The sequence below is a fragment of the Hemicordylus capensis genome, chromosome 1, assembly GCF_027244095.1.
Source record: "Hemicordylus capensis ecotype Gifberg chromosome 1, rHemCap1.1.pri, whole genome shotgun sequence".
NCBI classification, from domain to species: domain Eukaryota; kingdom Metazoa; phylum Chordata; class Lepidosauria; order Squamata; family Cordylidae; genus Hemicordylus; species Hemicordylus capensis.
In genome coordinates, this window is record NC_069657.1 from 442,591,333 (window position 1) to 442,613,955 (window position 22,623).

The window sequence follows — 22,623 nt, forward strand, 5'->3', positions numbered from 1 at the left end:
CAGTCCCCTCACTGGCTTGATACAAATAGGATCTACAGGTGAAACTCGGAAAATTAGAATATCGTGCAAAAGTCCATTAATTTCAGTAATGCAAATTAAAAGGTGAAACTGATATATGAGACAGACGCATTACTTCTCTTGGCAATGCCCCATAGATTCTCTATGGGGTCAGGTCAGGCGAGTTTGCTGGCCAGTCAGGCACAGTACACTGTATACTTTTGGTTTGCATTTGAATGGGAGACTACTTGTGAGAACTATAAGATATTTCCCTTAGGGGATGGGGCTGCTCTGGAAAGAGCATCTAAGTCACAAGTTCCCTCCCTGGCAGCATCTCCAAGATAGGGCTGAGAGAGATTCCTGCCTTCAACCTTGGAGAAGCCGCTGCCAGTCTGTGTAGACATTACTGAGCTAGATGGACCAAGGGTCTGACTCAGTATATGGCAGCTTCCTATGTTTCTACAGCAGGGTTCATCTGAAGAGGCAAGCACTGGCTGTAACTGTGATGGTGGACATTGGTCTAAACCAGGCCTGCTCCACTTTGGTCCTCTTGCAGATGTTGGATGCCAGTCATCCCTGACGGTTGGCCATTGTGGCTGGCGATGATGGGGGTTGTTGTCCAGAAGCATTGGTGGGCTGGAGTTGTGCAGCCCTGGTCGAATAACATTTCAATATAATTTCCAGTTATTTCTGCACAGGATTATAAATGCAAAATGATACATGTTTGTGTAGCCATATAAGAATATTTTTGTCTTATCAGAATGATAATGCCTGTGTGAGTCTTTTTTCCTTTCTCCCCTATTTTTCAACCAATTATGTAAAACTTGAAATGTAGTCTTTTTTTCTTTTTTTTTAATATGCAGAGGCCTCTCATAATGTGAGGCTCTAAGCTGCAGCTTACTTAGCTTGTGCCTAAATCTGAATTTGTAGTAATTTGCCTATGTATTACTGTAGTTTTACAAAATGGGGTATATTTAACATTACATTTTGTTGAAATAGAAGAGGGAAACACTGAAGGTGTGCTAGAATCTTATGATAATAATGGCAGCCCAATACATGTCAGGTACTTGTTGACCCCTCTTCTTCTTCTTCTCTGAGGCAGACATGAGAACTGCCCATAGAAATCCAGACATAGCCAGGAGCTCCACATAGCTGTTATTGGGCAGCAGCTTGCTTGCTTGTGTGTATTTGTTTTGTTTTGTTTTATTATTTATTTATTTATTTTTACATTTTATATCCCGCTCTTCCTCCAAGGTGCCCAGAGCGATGTACTACCTAAGTATCTCCTCACAACAACCCTGTGAAGTAAGTTAGGGCTTATCACCTCCCCTAACCCCCAACAAAAAGGTGGCAGCAAAGACAGAAAACCCTGTCTGTCTGTGGTGTTCAGTGTGAGGCCAAAGTTCTCTCTTCTGACGATGAGATCAGTTACTCTAATCGAACCTTGTACCGCTTCTTATTTCCGTGCCCTCAATATTCCATGAAGGTCCTGGAAGCTCACGGGACCCTTTTAAAAGTACATATTTTAAACAAACATGTACTTCTGCACATCTGGGGAGTCCCCCAAGTCTATAAGAACTATCACCTTCTTTTTGAGTGGACCTGTTGCATTTCCGGTTTTAGAGGTGCTCAGGTTTGCTGTTAAGAGAGAATGATATAAAATCAGGCCCTGTCTTGCTTTGCTGCCTTTTGCACCCCGGGAAGTGCAGGCCCCAGCTTCCTGTCCTATGTTATTGGAAGGGCTGAACCGGTGAAAAGGTGTGGCATAGAGCGAATACCTTTGACATAGGCCCTAACTGGATTGCAGTTTCTCTCCCCGCAGTTATCTTGGAAAGGAGACATCAGAGGACTGAAGGTCTATAGCTATATCCATTTTTAATAACTTCTAGGCTTGACTACTGTAATGCACTGCCTTTGGGGCTGCCTTTGTATGCAGTTTGGAAACTACAATTGGTACAGAATGCAGCCACCAGATTGGTCTCTGAGTTTACACAAAGGGACCATACAACACTGATTCTAAAAGAACTGCACTGGCTGCCGATATGTTTCTGAACAATATTCAAAGTGCTGGTCATTACCTATAAGGCTCTTAATGGCTTAGGTCCAGGGTACTTACGAGAGCGCCTTCTCCGTCATGAGCCCTGCCACCTATTAAGATCAGCTGAAGAGGTCCAGTTATGGTTGCTGCCAACTCGTTTGGTGGCAATTCGGGACCGGGCCTTCTCTGTTTTGGAATATGCTCCCTGCTGAAATAAGAGCATCTCCTTCTCTGTTTGCTTTTAGGAGGACCTTGAAGATGTACCTGTTTTCCCAGGCTTTTGACTGAAACTTAAATTTTAATGTGTGTTTTTCCCCCTATTGTGCTTTTTGTTTTTATGAATTTTAAATGTTTTGTTTTATATTATGTTTAATCTGTACACTGCCTAGAGATTTCTATACTAGGTGGGTATAGAAATGGGGGGAAAAATAGAGATATTTATTTTAAAAATAAATAAATAAATGTAGAATACATTGCTGAAAGAATGGTGTGCAGGGCAGATCCAAGCTGTCAGTCAATACATTTTACCACCACTGTTTTCAGGCACACAGGTGTGTACAGAGAATGACCATCACCTCCTTTCTTTTTTTCCAGTGTGTTTGTCTGGCGATGTCTTTGAAAGTCCATCTCCTTGCTGCCACATTTGCCCCCCACTACCACATGAGTGCCAAACAGTGGACCTTTCCAAATGCCTCCAAGACCCCAGTGGCTGGCTTTATTACAGAATACTGCATAGATTATACATGTTGGTGAAAGTGACATGCAGTTACCTTGGATGCCAAATCATGAAACCACCAAGAGGAAAAGAAACATTAATTGATCTGATCATTAGCCTGAGGGATGTATTGTTTAATTTGTGTTAAACCTCTCTTGCTAAATTAAATACATGTCTACAATGCCTACCCTATGGTGAAAACTAAGCTGCAGTCACCTTTTGAAAGCAAACCATTTTCGATTTGAATACTAAAACTCCTCATGTTTTCAGACTGCACACACTAAATATAAACACTTTAAAAACCAGCCGCTTCAGTATCTCTTTTGAATTAGTAAAAGAAGCTCTGGGCCATGGCTGGTTTTATACTTTAAAATTACCAAATAATCTTTTAAAAAGGTTTTTAAGTAATTTCATTTGCCAGTTTTCTATGAAGTGCCTTTTGAAAGCTTTTCCAAGAGTGCAGGATCCAACTTTGCCTCTTGCCTGTGTCTGCTTTGTACTCAAGGTGCTACAACCTATCCAACTGAGGAGGGCTGACTAAAGTTTTTTTCCTTTTCTTTTCCCCCTTGTGGTATAAATCCACTCATTCCCTGCTTTTGTCTTGATTTCTTAAGTGGATCTCATTTAGTTCTTCTAACAAAGGATATGGGGATTAAGTGCAAGACAAATATTGAAAATATTTCTGGCCAACTTGGCAATAAGTCAACTACCCACTGAAGGTGGTCTTTAGGACAGGTAGACATCAAGGCAAGAGGGGATGAATGTGAAGAATTCCCACTGTTTTTTGCTCCTCCCACTTCTCAAAAATTGTCCTTTTGCAGTTCGTACTAAAGTAAGGGGAGAGATTGTTTTGGACTGAGGAAAGCCTCTAGATAATGTTTCAAGGACGTTTGTTTTCTTTACCAAGTTCAATAGCAGACAACTTGGCAGCAGCCACGGAAGAGTGCCTACTGGCAAAGGACCAAGGCGTTACAGATCTCAGTTTCTCATGCAGAGGAACTCAAGTATGCAGTTTACATCTAGAAGCACCCAGATTCAATTTCTAGTTGCTCCATGCTAGAGCCCTCAGCTAGTTGTGGGAAATGCCAAAGACACTTGAGAACTGTGTTGAAGACTAGCGGAGTTAGTTCAAGGTGGATGACTGTTGAAGGGGAGATGCTCCTTGTGGCCTAGCCACCAAGTAGGCAGGACTTACCAGCAGCTGCTCAATGGCGCCATTTCATCCTCGGTTGCAAGCAATACTCTGCCAAAACTCCTCCCCCTGTGAAACTGATGGGGAGCATGGCTGAAAAGCTAGGTTGTTTTGTTGTGTGGGGGTTTTGTGTGTGTTGTTTTTTGGAAGCGCTTGTGCTCACCAAGAAACACAAAGGGTAACAGCTCACTTTAGGGTCATGAGAAACCGTTCTCCCATGTGACAGGAAATCAGCTCTATAAACACAAAAGTGCTTCTGTAAAACACAATGAAACTACCAATTGCCGATTCTCTTATTTAATCAGTGGAATATATTAATGCCTTACACTCCCCTGTTAATTCAAACACACATCCCTATGCAGTCTTATTCCCAGACTCCCTCTTAAGGAATATTCCCTGTATTAGATAATGTAACCATATCAAGCTGGTGATGTCAGGTGATCACCTTGTCTGCCTATGTTGTAATGTTGGCCTTTCATATTGATTGTATCTTAAATTTTAAAAAATAGTGACAGAATGAATTGCTATATGGTGAAGTTGTGCAAAACTATTTAAGAGCAATAGTATGTGTGGGTGTGTGTGTCAGAAAGAGATTTGTATTTGTTTATATGGTTTGATTTTAGGTACATTATGCTCAGACCCGATGCTGTATTATAATGTAAATTAAAATAGTAATGCATGAGTTTATTTTTCAAATGATCAAGTAAAAGATTTATGATTTGAAAACATCCAAGTGTCAGGTTCTCATTGGATAATAGAAATTCCTGGTTTCCCCCCACTCCCTCTTCTTGTGCTGATCCTGGACAGCAAAAGTTGTCTGTCTCAAACACACAAAGAGATACGAGGAAAATAAAACCAAACCAGTGGCTGGTTCACTTTCACTTTTCCACCAACCTCCTCTAACATGCTGTAATTTCATCATGAAAATGGGCCCCCACCATAACCCTGCCCCTTTCTCTGTTACACAACATTCAATTGGTTAAAGGAGGTTGGAAGCCATAAATATTGGTCGAAGCAGCACCACTGCCTATTCTTAAGGTACAGCTACAGAATCCTGAAATTCACTCCATTAATGAGAGGTCTACTTTAACAACTGCAGTTTCCCATGAACTAACTCCAGAAAACCTTCAGTGATGCAAGATTAAGTTCAATTACAGTCAAGCAAGATTCCAATACATGTTCATCACTTAATAGTGACAGAACTTGCTTAGTGTCAACTCTCAGTACTTTCCAGTGATGACAATTCACACACACAGATGAGCCAGACAACCATGAAAGTGTAATCTGCTCTTCAAGTTACCTGCATTCACACAAAACCATTCACAACTCCCCTGGACACAAGACCATTTAATTCTATACGCTTTATTGATACTTGAGTTTTTACATTTCACAATGCATTCCACAGACTTAGTTCAATACAGCTTAAACTGCAAGTGTATACATTTTCATTTGTGATTTCTTGCATTAACAAATGTTCGAAATTCCCAAACAACATTTGCAGCATCAGGGCGCATTGCGCTGATCCATGCACAGATGCCAAGGATCCCTTGCACAGTGGAGAACAAGCATGCCAGGTGTTCCTTGCTCCACCTCCAAGGATCTCCGGGTCACACCTTCAGACATTCCTTCCACAGATTCAGAGTTTGAGAGGCTGTAAACTTGTTTACTCAAAACAGACTATAGGAGATTTGTGCAGCAAAGGTTATGGCAGAAATTGTGTAATATGCAGAGAGTTGGTTTTCATTTATTTAATAGGTGCTAGTGTTTTCTGAAGATTTGAAAGCTTACATACCATGGAGCTAAAAAACCCAGTTCAGTTCTCTGATATTTCAAGCACTGTGGGAGGAGCTGGACATCCTAAGCGGCTGTGAAACACTATATATATATATATATAATTTTTATATTGGCAATTGATAAAACAGTAAAATTAAAAAGCACAATACAGCTACACTCGATGCCAAAAAAGACAAGGCTTTTCAAGCTTGCTTTAATGGCATATTCTTCTAAACATCTCATTTTAGAAAATCTGCAATCCATCTACACAGACCAGAGACAGTGCTAAACTGAAGTGTTCTCCCTGCACTCCGCTTGCACGAGGTTCTCTCGGAAACACAGCAAGACTACCTTGACCCAAGCATAAAATGTACAGCTCTCCAATCTGTTGTGTTAACCAGTGCTGCACACGGGAGAAGCAAAGAGGATTAGGTTTAAATCCATACATAGCAGCTGACAATACTTATGATGAACACACATGGCAGTCGAGAACAGGTTATTTTTTTTCCTCCTCGAAACACTGCGTTGCTAAAAAATAAAGATCTGTGAAATTGCACTGCAATGTCAAGGTTTTGCTATTCCCTGACCCTCCCCACGTAATCCAAATGAATATGCCTGCCCTCCCCACGTAAAAGATGAACTCCTATTTAAGAAAAGTTGTTGCAGGGTTTTCATTCAGCTTTGCGCTTCAGCCCAGGGATTTTAGCTTGGATCCTGCCAAAAAAAAACAAGCCATTTCAATGCATGAGAAACTGGGCAACATTTAGCACCTCCTGTCCTGCCCCACACCCTCCAACCCCCAACAAGCTAGCCTAAGAATTCCAGTCCACAGAAGGGCAGGTACAAGCAGGCAGCAGAGCAAAGTCCTCAAGATAATTCAAAGGGGAAGAGGCCAGAGAGAGAGAGAGAGAGAGAGAGCGCGAGAGCGAGAGCACACACACAAATAAACCCAGAGCCTCTAACTAGGAGAAATGTTCTCTCTTGACCCTAAACAGAGAGGTCTTTGTGAATAGCACCAATCCACAGAGCAGAGCTTTGCAAGTGAAAAGAAGTGCTGAGATGAAGGGTTATTTGCATGCCCTCTCTTTAGTGGGAGAGATTGACATCTAGCACATATACAGATCTTCCCTTTGAAGAGGGAAGTACAGGTCACTACTTCAGTCATGACACTGGAAGAACAAAAAGAAGATTTGCAAATCGTAATGGCATCTACTTGGAATGCCTACTCCTCTACTGACATCCAGACTAATGAGTGGTTCCACCGAAATTAATTAGTTGTGGTGTAGCAGGGAAATGCTTGACTAACAAGCAGAAGGTTGCTGGTTCGAATCCCCGCTGGCACTTAGGAAGATGCTGAAAGGCATCATCTCACACTGTGCAGGAGGAGGCAATGGCAAACCCCTCCTGTATTCTACCAAAGACAACCACAGGGCTCTGTGGGCGCCAGGAGCCAAAATTGACTTGACAGCGCCCTTTACCTTTAAGACTAATTTGTCCTATTAATTTCAATGGAACTACTCATGACTAATTTAATCTGGATACCACACCTCAAGTCTTCCCTTCAAAACAGAAGGGAAAGAGGTCTGCTCTGCACGATCCAAGACAACAGGGATCAAGAACAGATGTCAGGATGATGGTAATTCTTCCTTCTGCTACTGACAGTAATTTCACAGGCCACAAAAGCACCACAACTGGATTTCTCCCCCTGCCCCACCAACTCTTTCTATGCCCATGAGGGACTTTGATAAACAAGACAGCAAATGACCATGTCACCAGGACTGAAGCTGGGGTGCAGCCACAGCCACATTCTCCAATCCCACCCGCCTCAAATTCTCCAAATGGTATTCCACAAAAGCCCTTTTCAGGCATAATGCTGTACGTGCAGATACCTGTACATGTGTGTGTGCATGACTGTACACACATTCACATTAAAAGTGAACCTGGGTACAAGCCCCTCAAATGCAGGTTGCAGATAGGAAATGTACTATTGTACATGTACTGAACATAACATGGTAATAACTGAACATGCATACAGATCAGTTTGTATTGAACATAATGTGTGAACAGGGTTATAGAAACTGGTCTATCAGCCCCAATATTTAGCACATTCCAAACCCAAGATGTGATGGGTCTAATTCATCTCTATCAGAACTGTTTGGTTCTGATATTTTAATCGCACTGACAAGTAACATCTTTTCTGACTGCTGTATTTTCCCCTTGGGGTATGCATTCTTACACAGAGACAACATTCAAGATAGCCAGAGTTGCTTTAATAGCTTCAAAATCCAGCATACTCACTTTGCCACTGTATCCTTGACATTCTTATTCACAAGTCCCAGGTAATGGTCAATTTGAGCCTGAAAGAGATCAAGACGAATTGTTGCAATTATTTTGAATTGGTTCATATCGGCATTTACTCCATTAACAGGCTGTAATACATTTCAACAGGTAGAGGACAGTCTGAGAAGAGAGTGCTTTTCCCCCGCCCTCCGCCTACAAAGCAAAGCGGCTGTGTTTCATTCTAGCAATTACAACACAAGGCAATCTTAGTGCATGCCAAGATCCGTTCATTCTTGCAGAACTCAGCACTGAAAACCGTATCAGGAAAGTGATGCAGTAGCATTGACTTTGCATTTTTATGCTGCTGCTTCTCCTTTGTTTGAGATACCTATTATTGTTGCTTTTTTAATCAGCTAGATGAGCTGCTGCCTTGGCTTTTAACTAATAGACATACTATTTTTAAAAATAATAATACACCCCATCTTTTTTGCTGTCGTTAATCTTCCTTTGTGAGCAAAGCACTCCATGGTGTCTTCACATGATTTTCATTATATAGAGCCATTTGTGTACCTGGTACTTGATAAAACAGGCGGGATCAGGTCAGGCACATGCACTGGAGCCCTGGCCATGAGGAGGAAGGAAGCCACAGCACAGAACTAGGGATGGGGTGGGGAGTGTTTGCTCAATTCCAGGGAAGAGTCACTTCGCTTGCATGCATTTTATTTCACCGACTCTGACGAGATTTTCTTCTAGGGTCACCATTATTGCCTGCTTAAATGGGGCACCTGAGCTAAAGCTTTGCAACAGAAGGGCGCACTTGTGAAAGGTTGAAAACCCTACAGTCAAGTACATGGACAAGGGGATGTGCTGAAGAGACATAGAAGCTCAAGTGTGTCCAGAGAGACAAGCAGATCGGTTGGATTCCCATGGGCTCTTGCTGAAGCTTCCTACCGGTCCCTTCACTGCCCATATCACGCCCTCTCTCCTCGCTTCTCTCCCAGTACAGCCACTCCTCTTTATCCAGCAACAGGAGACAATACATGCGGACCCCATTATCTGCAGGGGTTCCATTCTCCACTACAACCGTGGAGAACAGAACTGCAGATAGTGGGTCATTCAGACCATGGGACTCAGGGGGATAGGTTCCCAAAGGTGTGGGGAAAAGCAAAAACACAGCAAAAGGGGGCCCTAAAAACTGAGGGGGGGGCCTGCTGTACTCTGCAGGTCTCCAGGTGTCCAGCAATAATAATAATAATAACAATAACAATAACAACAACAACAACAATTATTGTTATTAATTCAATTTCTATACTGCCCTTCCAAAAATGGCTCAAGGCGGTTTACACGGAGAAATAATAAATAAATAAGATGGAACCCTGTCCCCAAAGGGCTCGCAATCAGCAAGTAAACAAGGTGCCTCTTTGCCCAGTTAGCAGGGGTTAGCAGCAATGCCCCCTAAAAGTTCCAAATGCGTCATTTTCAAGTGAAAAACCATGGTTAAAAAAAGATTTTAACAAATGAGCCACAAAATTGGCTCCCCTCTTGAAAAGTGGTGGCCGGAAATTACCTCGGAGGTCCTTTCCAACCATCACAAACCTGTGCATACGCAAAATTAACCCTTTGACTGCCCCACCACCACACGTATGCCGAGGTCGGGTGTCAATTACCTGACCATGGATACACAGTCCGCGAATGCCGAGATTTGCCTGTGCAGAGCAACCAAGAGGCGCAAGTGTACACAATGGTGCGGTTTTGATTTGGCTGCCCTCTCAGGTACCTTCCACACACCACACATGCCTGCCCCCTGCAGCGTCAGTGTCTTGCATTAGCATTCTAAGTTGGAGTCCACAAGGTCATAGCAACCCCTGAGCCAGGTAAAGTGAAGGTAATGGTGTGCCGTCGAGTCGGTGTGGACTCCTGGCGACCACACAGCCCTGTGGTGGTCTTTGGTAGAATACAGGAGGGATTTACCATTGCCATCTCCTGCGCAGTATGAGATGATGCCTTTCAGCATCTTCTTATATCACTGCTGTGTTTCCCAAAGTCTGGGAAACATACTAGCGGGGATTCGAACCGGCAACCTCTTGCTCACTAGGCAAGTTACTTCCCCGTTGCCCTATTCGGTTGCTCTGAGCCAGGTACAGTCTAGATATTCCATTATGGAATTGACTTCTGAAAAGCACACTCTTCCCCAGAATGGAATCCAAGGCAGAAAAGGGCCATCTTACAAGTCATTTTCAAGAGATGCTCACATATATCCCATACTGATCATTTGGGCCCCATGTTTCTAGAAAATTTGCCACTTGGACATTTAGCTGTCACCAGCAAGTTACTAATACATTTGGGGTTTTCCTCCATGTACAGCACAAGAAGACCCAAAGAGTACAGTGCAAATTGGATCTTTAAGAGACCTCATCATGTGCCTCCTTGGGCATTACTATTGGGCTATGGAACCTACTCCGGGTGCTTTCCCTAACTGATACAAGCATGGCTTCCCCATGGGGCAGGATCTACTGAGCAGTGGCCCCAGTTGTGTAAAGTACTCCCCGATAAGGCCTGTGTAGTGCTGCGGAGAATTCTCCTGTGATTGTGTGTTTCATACGATAGTGTTGATAGAGGATGACCATTTTGATCTGACTCCCAAGTGGACTGGAGCAGATACAATGCATTTCATGATGGGATTGTGTTTACTGGAGGGATTGTTCATTTGGCTGGTTGGTTCTAGCGCTGTCTATATACAGGCAGTAGCTCTGTGGAGTAGAGTGTTTGGTGATAGCATAAATAAAGCAATAGAAAGAGCTTCGTTGGTGAAGGCACTGGCCAATCAGTTTAGAGAGGAGTTGCAAGCCACACCTACCACAGGACGAGTGAGTCACAGGGCAAACCGATACTTCGGGTAACAGAGAATGGGGGCAGTAAGTAGAGAGTGGTGCCCGACAAAACCCCTTTCTAATGCCCTCCGTACCGGCCCTTAGAAAGCCTTTTAAATGTACAGTGTGCCGTCGAGTTGGTGTCAACTCCTGGCCCCCACAGAGCCCTGTGGTATTCTTTGGTAGAATACAGGAGGGGTTTCCCATTGCCTCTTCCCACACAGTCTGAGACGATGCCTTTCAGCATCTTCCAACATTGCTGCTGCCCGATATAGGTGTTTCCCACAGTTTGGGAAGCATACCAATGGGGATTCGAACTGGCAGCCTCTGGCTTGCTAGTCAAGTCATTCCCCGCTGCACCACTTAAGGTGACAGAAAGCCTTTTAAGACCTTCCTATTCCCTCAGTTCTGGGGGTGGTTGCTGCGCTCTGCTGCTAAAGAGCCAGCATGGTGTAGTGTTAGAGTGCTGGACTAGGACCGGGGAGACCCAGGTTCAAATGCCCATTCAGCCATGATATTAGCTAGGTGACTCTGGGCTAGCCACTTCTCTCTCAGCCTAACCTACTTCACATGGTTGTTGTGAGCAAAAACCTAAGTATGTAGTACTCCACTCTGGGCTCCTTGGAGAAAAAGCGGGATATAAAATGTAAAAATAATAATAAAATAATAGTAATAAATCCATCTCAGAGATGTGCAAGTTTATTTTCCCTTTTTTGTGCTTTTCCTTTTACTGTGCTGATGTTTTAAGGAGGGGGCTATTACTGAGGTGTTTGGCATAGGATGGTTTAGATTTATAATTATGGCTGTTAAGCTGCCTTATGTACTCACCAAGTGGGAACGTGGGAGATAATAAAACTGAAATAATTGCCCCCCCAAAAAAGGTTTAGCAGCATGCCAGTCCTATGTGGGGTGTGGGACGGGGACAGAAGAGAGCCATTTTCTCTTTCCTTGGCAGAATGGTTTTGAAAGTCCATTTCCCCCACCCCAGAGAAGGCCTGAGCCATGCAAAGTCTCTAGAGCTGATCAACTCCAGATGACCTGCTTTAAAGTGGTTGCCCAACTAAGAGTGCCTGCCAAGTCAGCTTAAAGGGGACAACCTCCCAGTCTAACTTAACCTCTGCTGAGCACTAGAACAGCGGCAATAAGTAGATCAAGAGAAGGGGCAAGGTTTTCTTCTGCACAATGCTCTTGATTTTTTGGTACACAGTTTATTCACAACACCCCCGTTAACTGCATCTCACTTCTGCTAACGTATCAGTGGCCATGCTGCACCACACACTCACTCACCTGGTGCTTTTCATAAATAACAGGAATACTGAAGAGTGAAACCAGGGCTGGTGGGGGGAAAGAGAGAGAGAGAGAGAGAGAGTTAAGCCTAGAGATATGCAAAGCTACTCAAAGCTCTTCCCCCCGCCCTTAACTGATGGCAATAAAAGAAGTGCCTGAGAACTATTTGACCACGGCTGTTAAAGCTTGCAATAACCGAAGATCTGCCGTCTGTGGAACCAGGACGTGATGTCCACAAAGAACGAGGAAATCCTATGACCAAAACAGCTGCAGCAGCCAGAGGGCCTGTGACCCTGAACTGAGAAGGAAACCTAGGAAGCTGCCTTATAACGTCAGGCCATTGGTCCATCTAGCTCAGGCTTGTCTGCAGTGAATGACAGCAACTCTGCAAGGTTTCAAGCAGGAGTTTCCTCCAACCATACCTGGAGATGCCAACAACTGAATCTGGGACATTCTGAAGGCAAGCAGATGTTCTACCACTGAGCTATGGGCCCATCCCCTAAGGTAGGCATCCCCAAACTGCGGCCCTCCAGATGTTGCTGAACTACAACTTCCAGCATACCCAGCCACAAAAAATTGTGTCTAGGGATGCTGGGAGTTGTAGTTCAGCAACATCTGGAGGGCCGCAGTTTGGGGATGCCTGCCCTAAGGGGAAGATCTTACAGCAGGCAGCACTCAGATGTGGTCACCCATCCAACTGCAAATCAAGGCAAAGCCTGCTTAGCAAAGGGGACCATTCATGCTCGCAACTGCCAGACTGGCTCTTTGCCCCAATGGGCAAGCACAGCAAGCTGCTAGATATGCCGAGACACCCATGTGGATGACAATCCCCTGTGTTGTACAGGCCTTAAGGAGAGGAGAGCTGGTCTTGTGGTAGCAAGCATGTTCCCTTAGCTAAGCAGGGACTGCCCTGGTTGCATATAAATGGGAGACCAGAAGTGTGAGCCCTGTAAGATATTCCCCTCAGGGGATGCAGCCGCTCTGGGAAGAGCATCTAGGTTCCAAGTTCCCTCCCTGGCAGCATCTCCAAGATAGGGCTGAGGGAGATTCCTGCCTGCAACCTTGGAGAAGCTGCTGCCAGTCTGTGAAGACAATACTGAGCTAGATAGACCAATGGCCTGACTCAGTGAATGGCAGCTTCCTATGTTCCTATGGTGAGGTCCAGAACAGCTCATATACACCTGGTTTCGCTAACCCCATTTTGGTCAGAGGCATGCATCTCTCTACTAATTAAAACTGTGAAGATTAAGTTCTCAGGAAAGGAGGGAGCCCCAGATCTAAGCCATGGCCATTGCACCTCTTACCCTCTTACCCTTTCCCTCCATTCTGCCCACCTGGCAACCTCCTGAATTTAAGCTGGGAAATATCCACAGGTGCTGGTTGCGGAGGAACACACACTTTCCCTAGATGAGATCAGGACAGAGACATACTCCTCCCCAATGCAACCTATCCTCACATCTCCAGCTTGTTAACTGGAAACAAAACCAGGGGAAATTGCGGGGGGTGGGGGAACGATGACTCCAGGATAGCCCAATGCTTCCCCATGGAATCTGAGGAGGCTAAAACCTTACTCCAAACCGGAGCTAAGACACAGGTATCCCTAGACCAGGATTTCCCAACCAGCAGTACTCCAGATGCTGCTGAACGACAACTCCCATCATCCCCAGCTACAATTTATTGTGGCTGAGGATGATGGGTGTTGTAGTCCAGCAACATCTGGAGGACCACAAGTTGGGAACCCCTGCCCTAGACCGTCTAGTTCTCCTTTAGCTACAGCAGCAGAATTCAACTTCAAACAGGGTTTCCTGCCTGCCTTTAGCAGCCTGCTTCATTCCTATCCTTAAATATTATGACCAAGAAGCTTTGATAGATTTTAAACCAACTACACTTTGGTTTAGCCCCCAGATCGATCCAACTATGGCCCTCCTGCAGATACTGCACTACAACACCAATAACTCCCGACTGTTGGGCATCATGACTGGGGATGATGGGAGTTGTAGTCCGAAAAACAGCCTGAGAGGAAAAGGCTATTTATTCCCCCATCTCTATCAGCTTCATGTCTCACACCCTCCCCATCCCTAGGAATTTCTCCAAAAGATAAGCTTGTTCCATTTCTTGAACTTTTCCTCCATGATTGCTTTTGTGGCTTCACTACTGTTCTTCTACATTCTGCTGGCCTTGTCAAGACGACCCCCAAGAGCAGCCTTTGATGCCTCCATATTTATCAAGACTTCTTTGGCAACTATTCAGTGCAACTTAAGGAAGACCCACTTACCCAGTATCAGCAATGTCAGACCATTGAACAAGGCACCAACATAGGTGAACACCCACATCAACACGGCAAACTGAAAGAAAAAGAGGGTTCAATGAGAAGGCAGCAACTGGAAGATCCAGTTGGAGTCAGAGCATGCCTTATCAGTACTACAGGTAACCAAGGTGGAGTCTCCATGCCCTGATCCATGGAGCTGGCTGCTGCTATTGGCAGGAGCACAGAGGCGCCACATGTGATTGGCTGGCCCAGCTCAGTAAGCCTTTCTAAAGCAATACCGATGTGGAACCATTTCCACCACCCTTGCCATGGTCATTGCAACCTGTGTGCCCCAACTCTTAAATGGCCTTTGTTAAAACGACTCCTCCGAAGGCAACATGGGAAGTCAAGACACAACAAGGCAACCCTTCAGCCTACATATGTCAGAGATAATTATAGCCCAAAGGACTGGTAATGGGATCTGCAGCCTTGAAGCACTGAGGTCCCCCGTCAGAATTCAGGCCAAGGCAAGGATGACTAAAGGTTCGGGACATTTCATGTCTGCTCTGTCTCCCTGCGGTTCAAGCGGCCGTTGCCACCCAAACAGACTCAAGTATCACTGCAGTGAAAGAGGCAAATTCTTCCTCTTGGCAGTCAGATCTAAGCACAATAGCCAGGCAACTTCGATCAGGCTATCACCACCATGAGATGTGTTTACTAATGCGACGAGTATTTACTATGTCAATATCGCATGGTTTCAGTAGCAAATACCTTGCACAAAGCAAGAACTGGCATGCCATGGGTTCTCAAACTTGGGTCCCCACATGGCCAAAGGCCATTGTGGCAGAGGATGATGGGAGTTGTAGTTCAACAACATCTGGGGACCCAAGTTTGAGAACCCATGAAGTATGCATTAACATACAATGCTCTCCCAGCTCCTGATTCGTTATGTAGGTTTCCTGTGCTGTGGTCAGTACTAGCCCTAAAAGGGCAGCAAACAGATTTATTTATAGCTCTGTCAGGTCAAGGACCAATACACCCCAACCAGCCAAGCTCCCCCATGTACACAGAGTACTCTTTCTCATTGTTTTGCTTCCCCTATCTGGCTCTGCTGCACCTCACCCCCTCCCCACTCCTCTTCCTGGACAAGTGATCCCAGATGAGAGAAAGACCAGCTCCCCAGAGCCAGAGGGCAGGAGTCTTCAACACCATCTTGCTCCTCTGTGGGCTTACTGCCTTGCTAATGAGAGGAGTGAGGAGAAGCATGCCTTAAAGGAGAAGTGAGGAGAAGAGAAGTGAGGAGAAGGAGAAGAGAAGTGAGGAGACTAGGGAAGAGAAGTGAGGAGACTAGGGAAGAGAAGTGAGGAGAAGGAGAAGAGAGAAAGGAAAGTGAGAAGTGAAGGAGAAGGAAGCCTTAAACCAGGGGGTCCTAACAGGAGTAGGTGCCTTAAACCAGAGAGAGCAGGTAGAGCAGGTGCCTTAAACCAGGGGTTCCGAAAAGGAGGATATTATGGTTGGGCAATCAGGCTTCCCTGTAACAGGCATTCTTAGATGTTGCCTACAACTCCCACCATCCTCATCTGCAATGGCCTTTGGCTGGGGATGATGGGGGTTGCAGTCAACAACATCTAGGAATCCCTGTTACAGGGAACACTGCTGGGGTGGCTGGGAGTTGTCGTCCCACAACATCTGGAGGAACTGTTGGCTTAAGGCTAGAAGGGTGCACACAATCTCCAAGTCACAGTCTTGCTAACAGCTTTGTGGTGGCCAGGCCCAGGGCTGTCAATACATGAAGTTTCCAGATACCAAGTCAGGCTCCTTATCCATCTAGTGAATCTCAGGCAGATGAATTTCCCAACCGTGCTAGTAGAGGCGATCAGAGAAGGCAGGGCCTGAACCTGGGGCCTTCTGCATGGAAAGCTTGTGTTACCCCCCATACATGCAGATGTGTGTTGACTACAACTCTCATCATCCCCAGCCAAAGGCCACTGCAGCTGGGGATGCTGGGAGTTGTAGTCAACATCTGAGAATCCCTGTCAGAGCGAACAGTGGTACTGAGTAATTACCCATCCTCTCAGCACTTGGCGTTGTATTTGGATTCCCACCTCCAGGGGAAGCAGCCTCAGGTGCTAAAGCAGTAGTTGTAACTACTGTGGCTCAATTCAGACATCACACTGAAAAGCAGTTTACATCTCATCAGGCACAGAGCAGTGTGATCCCTGAATTGAGTCTTACAGAAGGAGAACAATGCAAAATTGCACAGCCAGTTATGCACGTGATACAATCTTCCCTTGGCACAGAATTTAATTATTATTTTAAAAGACACACAGCCCTGGCAAGGAACAAGAAAATGCAGCATTCTGCTCTAGATGGCACACATATTGCATTATAAAGTCCCACTGCTGGTTAGAATCATTGGCATGCTCACGGCATGCAAGGTGTCCCTATTTAAGCATTTCCTGATGCATACACTTCCCTTTTCCTCAAGAGAGAGATGGAACGCTTCCTTTTCCCTCGAAAGAGATGGAAGCGTTCTTTGCCCCTCTGACTCATCATGGCTACTTGTCACGTCGTTTTAAAGAGCACCGAAGCTTTGCCTTGAACAGGAAAAATCAGTCCCCATTTTGGAAAGGTCATATGTGTCTTGCATGAATACGCAGCAGCCGGAGGAGACAGTGCCACAAACAAAAGGGTGTTCCTGCAATCCCCTGGGATCTAGGCCAATCCTTCATAGGAGCTCTACAGAACCAATCACAAGGCTCCTGCAGCAAACAAGATGGAGGGATGGATGGTCCTAAGCTGTGCTCTCTGCCCCCACTGACTGCATGTGTTGCTGTTTGAAGATCATGGGGGGAGATGGTCAGTAGGAGCAGCTTTGCTTCACCACTAGGTGTGCCCCAGAGGACTGTCGTGTTGGAGGACAAGCAGCACCCAGGCCTGCCCTTCCTAACAGACGACACTCTTAACATGAGATGAGTTGCCAGCTACATTAAGACAGTCCTGTCTCTATGGTAGTGTTTGTCATTGTAAGGCCCAGGAGTCAGTGGCAGATGCCTGACCAACTGTTTACTGGGCCTGTGCAAAGCTTTGGCCAAAGCTGTCCATCCCCCCTGGCACCGTGTGGAGATGGCCATGCCCACCACACAGAGCTGCCCTTTGCCCAATGCCAGGGAGGCTTCTTTAAGGGCAACGGAGCCCTCTTGAACCCCCGCACCATCCTCGAAGGCATACGCAGAGGGTGGGGAAATGGAGGCCTTCCCAGTGCTTTTCCTAGAGACCTCTCCAGAGAGGGTCCAGTTTCTTTTAAAGGGCGCTCCCAGCACAGAAAACGTGCACGACTGTGTAGAGCTCAGCACAGTGGGAAATGTCTCTTACATGGAAGGTTTTATGCCAAAGTGGCCCCTGCTCAAAAAATAAAGATCACTGCTCTATGGAATATTTGGCAATGTCTGCCCATGGTCAGAGACACCATCAATCAGCTGTTGAGTCACCTGGCTAGCATGCTAGAACAACAGTCATTTGGGATCTACAGTTGCGTAAATGCTATCACGGTAGCATGCATGCTTATGGAGTGCACTTTCACCCATTTCTGCAAACCCATGGCAGCCGCTTCCTTGTGGCTTCTTCCTGTGCTTCCTAACAGAGATGGTTATATGGAATCGCACATGATTCATTCTGTCCATACGGTTCCACCATGCAGATGTTAACAGAGCACATGGGAGGAAAGCACTAGGAAACACACACACACACACACACACTGCAATGATGAGTCAAATTGGTTTCCAGTGACATCAAACCCATGCTTGATCTGTAGAACACACAGTAACTAGGGGTAGAAGCCAATAATTCAAAACCTAACTCTGAAAACCTGACCTCTTAACACAGTATTAAACCTCTAAAGCTGTTTACTGTAGGTCTCGGCAACTGGAGACCTGTTACCCAGGGGTTCTCAAACTTGGGTCCCCTGGTGAGAATGGACTACAAATCCCATCATCCCCAGCCACAACGGTCAGAGGCTGGGGGTGATGGTATTTGTAGTCCAACATCATCGGGGACCCATCATCCCCAGCCACATTGGCCACTGGCTGGGGATAATGGGATTTGTAGTTAGGACCCAAGTTTGAGAACGCCTGCTGTATCCTAGTCTGTTCCCCAGAACAGCAAATGACCACCGCCATTCCTTTTGCCTCTACTAGGTTTGCTTACTATCTTACTCAAGGCACTGCACAATTCCAAGTCAATTATGCACCTTGTAATACTGCATCTCAGCTACTCCCCAAAAACCCCAGCATAACATGGACAAAGGCTGCCAAATAACCCTGGTAGTAACGGGATAAAAGGATGGGCCTCCTTATGCATCAATAACTGGCTAAATAACAGGAAGCAGAAGCTAAGAATAGTGCTCACAATGGAGGAACACACACATACCAGGGCTCCTCCAGAGATCTAAACTGGAACTGGAGTTATTTAACTTTTCCACAAGTAATCTGGAGAAAGCAGCAGAGTGGGCAATTTTCAGATGACTCCAGATTATTTAGGACTGGGAAAGCCTATTAGACCCCAAAGAACTCCAAACAGATATCTCCACACTGGGTGAATGGGCACCCAAATAGCAAATCAAGTTCAACGTACATAAATTTAAGTGATGCACCCTGGGGGTAAGTGTACCCAACTTCACCTATATACTGATAGGGCCTGAACTGGTAATGAGTAGCCATGACAGATCTTATCAGTAGGGAAGATACTGACTAGTTCTGGACTAAGAAACATCAGCAAATCAGGAACGTGAAATGTCAACACCTAAAGTCACCAGTTGGTGATTTCAGCCCCATGAGGTCAATAAAGTAAGAGAGAGATAGCCATCAGTCAATCATTAAGCAAGAGTACCAGGCAGTGACTGGGGCTAAAAAGTAGAGCTGTGCATGAAATGGATTTTGCATTTCATTTCGGGCTTGAAATGAAACACAAAATGCTCAAATAGTTTTGTCTGCTGTTTAACAAAGCACTTGAAACATGGCGAGTAGACCAGGCCTCTGCTCTGAACTTGGCGCATTGGCCCACTGCTCAGGAGGACTGGTGTCTACCCACCAACCCCAACTGGTAGACCAGCTCTCCCTGGAAAAATGGTGCTCGAAACACTCTAAACGGGGTGGTTTTGTTTCGAACTCAGAACACATGAAACGGCCATTTCAAGCTTGAATCATTTTGAGCTCAAATTGATTTGCACTTCTCTACTAACAAGGCATCACCTTAAGTGGCACAGCGGGGAAATGCTTGACTAACAAGTAGAAGGTTGCCGGTTCGAATCCCCACTGGGGTTCAGGATATCATGGCAATAATTAAGGGAATGGTAGGGAGTTCATCAAGCCACCTAATGGCACAGCGGGGAAGTAACTTTGCCTAGGGAGCAAGAGGTTGTCGCTTCGAATCCCCTCTGGTATGTTTCCCAGACTGTGGGAAATGCCTATATCGGGCAGCAGCAGGTCCTTGCTGCTCACGGCACCTGCCATGTTTTCCCCATGAAATGCCCCAGATACAGAGGTGGGTCTCACAATCAGTGAGACCCGCTTTTGCTGGGTTTGCGGGGAGAGCAAATGAGCAGGGCGGGAGCCCTGGGCGGCCGGATTGGCTGCCCACACAACTGCCGGCTCCGTGACGGAGCCAGCAGGGGCTGGGGAGTTTGGGGGCCGTGTGGCCACCAGAAGCTCCAGTATGCCCTCCGAGATCCCAAAAGCCAGGTTTGTGGAGCACTCACTCCACAAACCCGGTTTAAGGGGAGGGCTACTTGAGCGGGTTACCCGCTCGCATCCGTGGCCGGTGGTTCACACGGTTGTAGGAAATCGGACTAGTGGAGCCTAGCCCGATTTTCTATAATCGTGTTTATAGCCTCATTTTGTCATTCTGGAGCAAAAATAAGGGCTATCAGATAGGGCTACTTTTTTTTTTTAAGGGTAGTCTCTATTTCCCCCACACAATTATACTGCATCCAGGGTATTTTTGAAAAGAAATATGGCAGCCCTCAGGAGCAGATGCTGAAAGGACTTCCCCTGCCAAATTGTTCCACTGCTATTTTGGCCAAAATTGAAGTTTTGTTAGAAGTTGTTTGGGCATAACTAAAATATCAAAGTATAGTTTTGAAGATGGAAAATGGAGGCCCAAGACTATCTGTCCAATACAGGGCTGCACAACTCCAGTCCTCCAGTTGTTGGACTACAACTCCCATCATCCCTGGCCATTGGTCACTGGCTGGGGATGATGGGAGATGTAGTCTAACAGCAGCTGGAGGGCTGAGGTTTGTGCAACCCTGGGATAACATACGCCAACTCACTGTCCATGGCAGCTGTAATTAGAGATTCTCTTTAACCTCCATTTAAATGGTGCGAGCCATAACAGCCTAACGTGTTGCACAATGAGATGCATAAACCTTTTGCCCAGGGAGCAAAGTTCTTAAGTGCCTCAATTCCACCCTTGCCTCTCCCTTGTCTAAACCCAGCTCTTTTCTTCCTTTCACTCTGTTGTGAATGACCACAAAATAAGTCCGCCACTAGGGAGAGAAGAAATTGTGTTGGAAAGAGCCCCTCCCCTTCAAAAACACCGTGCTGCTTTCTGAGCCAAGATATGACAAGCCCACCGACCCCACAGAGAGATCAGAAAGTGGGGGACTTGCCCCAGGACCCCCAATGAGCTTGGTGACCCTCTAACTCTCGGAATGTCAGTGAAAACTAGGTTGGTGGCGGCAAGATTCCAGGTTTCACCCAGATTTAAAGCATCTCACCCAGCTTGCTTAGCCCACCCAGATTCTCCCAGATTTCAGGTTATTTGTTTATTTATTTTTATTTATTTATAAGCTCTAGTCCTTGTAGAAGCGGAGTTATGGAGCAAAACGTGCAGTCACTATTCTGCTCAGAAATTATTTTCCAGCCAATTTTCATAATATGCAAATTAGACACCCAGATTGGGAAAACCAGAATATGGCAACAGAAGTTTCAGCAGGCTACCAAGATCAGCCAAAGTTTGTAAACACCTTGAATGAAAGACACTTAATTGTACCAGAAGCAAGCCTCATTACTCCCAGGGGTTCCGTTCCTCGTCCACCACTGCGAGTAATGAAACCACGAGTTGCCTACGGGGAAAGGGGGGTTAGGTTCCAGAATGGAGGAAAGGGTTTTTAAAACCAAACAGAAAAATAATGTGAACTGTCTACTGTAATGTGCTCCCATGTGATCAGGAATGCCCCCCCCATCATGAAAAACTGGGGGGGGGATGTTTCCCTCCCTTATTTTCTTTTAAAAGAAGTGAACCACAAAATGGCTCCTCCTGTCTCTTCCTGGACTCCTGCAGGCAAAATGGCAGCCAGAAGTGACCGCCGCGGTCACATCCGGCCTTCTAGGAATCACGGATACGTGGGTTTTAACTCTTTAGTACCCACGGATACTGAAAATGGGTGTCAATTGACACCTATGAACCGCAAATAGTGGTTCCATGAATAATAAGGTTCTATTGTACTACTATTTAAATACCACTTTTCAACAAAAGTTCTCAAAGTGATTTACAAATTTGTAGCAAATATTTAACCTCAACACATATTAGCAGTACTAATGTATGTTTAGGTTAAGTTTAAAATCCAGGTGACCATTTCTTCAAGTAGTTTTACTAAGATTTTGTCCAAAAAAGCCAACTGGCTCCATTAAGAAGATAGCAAGCCAAGAACTAAGTTTTAATTGTTTGTCCAATATCCGACTTCAGACTGCAGACAGGGACTCATTTGATCACATGCTTCTCACTTTAAAAAATCCTCTCCACATAGAAAAAATAGCATCTCAGGGTTCCAATCGAGAAACCTTTTGCCTGAAAGGCTAGCTTTCTATGAACCAAGAAGCATGCCCCCTTGACTGAAATGCAATTTGAAATGGTACAGCTCAGATAGAGGGTGGCTTGGTGAGCCCTAAGCCTGATATGGATTTCAAAGGACTCCAAGTACCGGCAGGAATATAATTTGTTGCATAACTTTGGGATGAATCATTTGACCCAAGTGTCAACCTTGATCAGAGCAGTGTTTTTGCTTTTATGGCTATCCAGTGCTCACTTTTTCTATAGAGAATCACCAGTATTTATACTTCATTTTAAGCTTTCCCAGCTTTTAAATCCGTGAAGTTACAAAGCAGTTTGCTGCTAACCTGAGTACTTGATGAAGAGGGGTTTAAATGTCAAGGATTCCGACCC

General features: G+C 45.4%; 2 protein-coding genes across 11 annotated transcripts in view; one reads left to right on the top strand and one right to left on the bottom strand.

Moving 5' to 3' along the window:
• Positions 1–4,670, top strand: part of EML6 (EMAP like 6) — a 268,042-nt gene extending 263,372 nt beyond the window's left edge. For all 5 annotated transcript variants that reach the window (XM_053245913.1, XM_053245901.1, XM_053245917.1 and 2 more), the window contains one exon: positions 2,630–4,670. In XM_053245913.1, the coding sequence (XP_053101888.1) occupies positions 2,630–2,654 (25 nt within the window). In that variant the 3' untranslated portion in view covers positions 2,655–4,670. The remainder of the gene's footprint in view (positions 1–2,629) is intronic.
• A 618-nt stretch (positions 4,671–5,288) lies between these two features.
• RTN4 (reticulon 4) overlaps positions 5,289–22,623 on the bottom strand; it is an 83,273-nt gene continuing 65,938 nt past the window's right edge. For all 6 annotated transcript variants that reach the window (XM_053245967.1, XM_053245973.1, XM_053245979.1 and 3 more), the window contains 4 exons: positions 14,428–14,497; positions 12,153–12,199; positions 8,014–8,072; positions 5,289–6,429 (listed from right to left, as the gene is read on the bottom strand). In XM_053245967.1, coding sequence (XP_053101942.1) covers positions 6,387–6,429; positions 8,014–8,072; positions 12,153–12,199; positions 14,428–14,497 — 219 coding nt within the window. In that variant the 3' untranslated portion in view covers positions 5,289–6,386. The remainder of the gene's footprint in view (positions 6,430–8,013; positions 8,073–12,152; positions 12,200–14,427; positions 14,498–22,623) is intronic.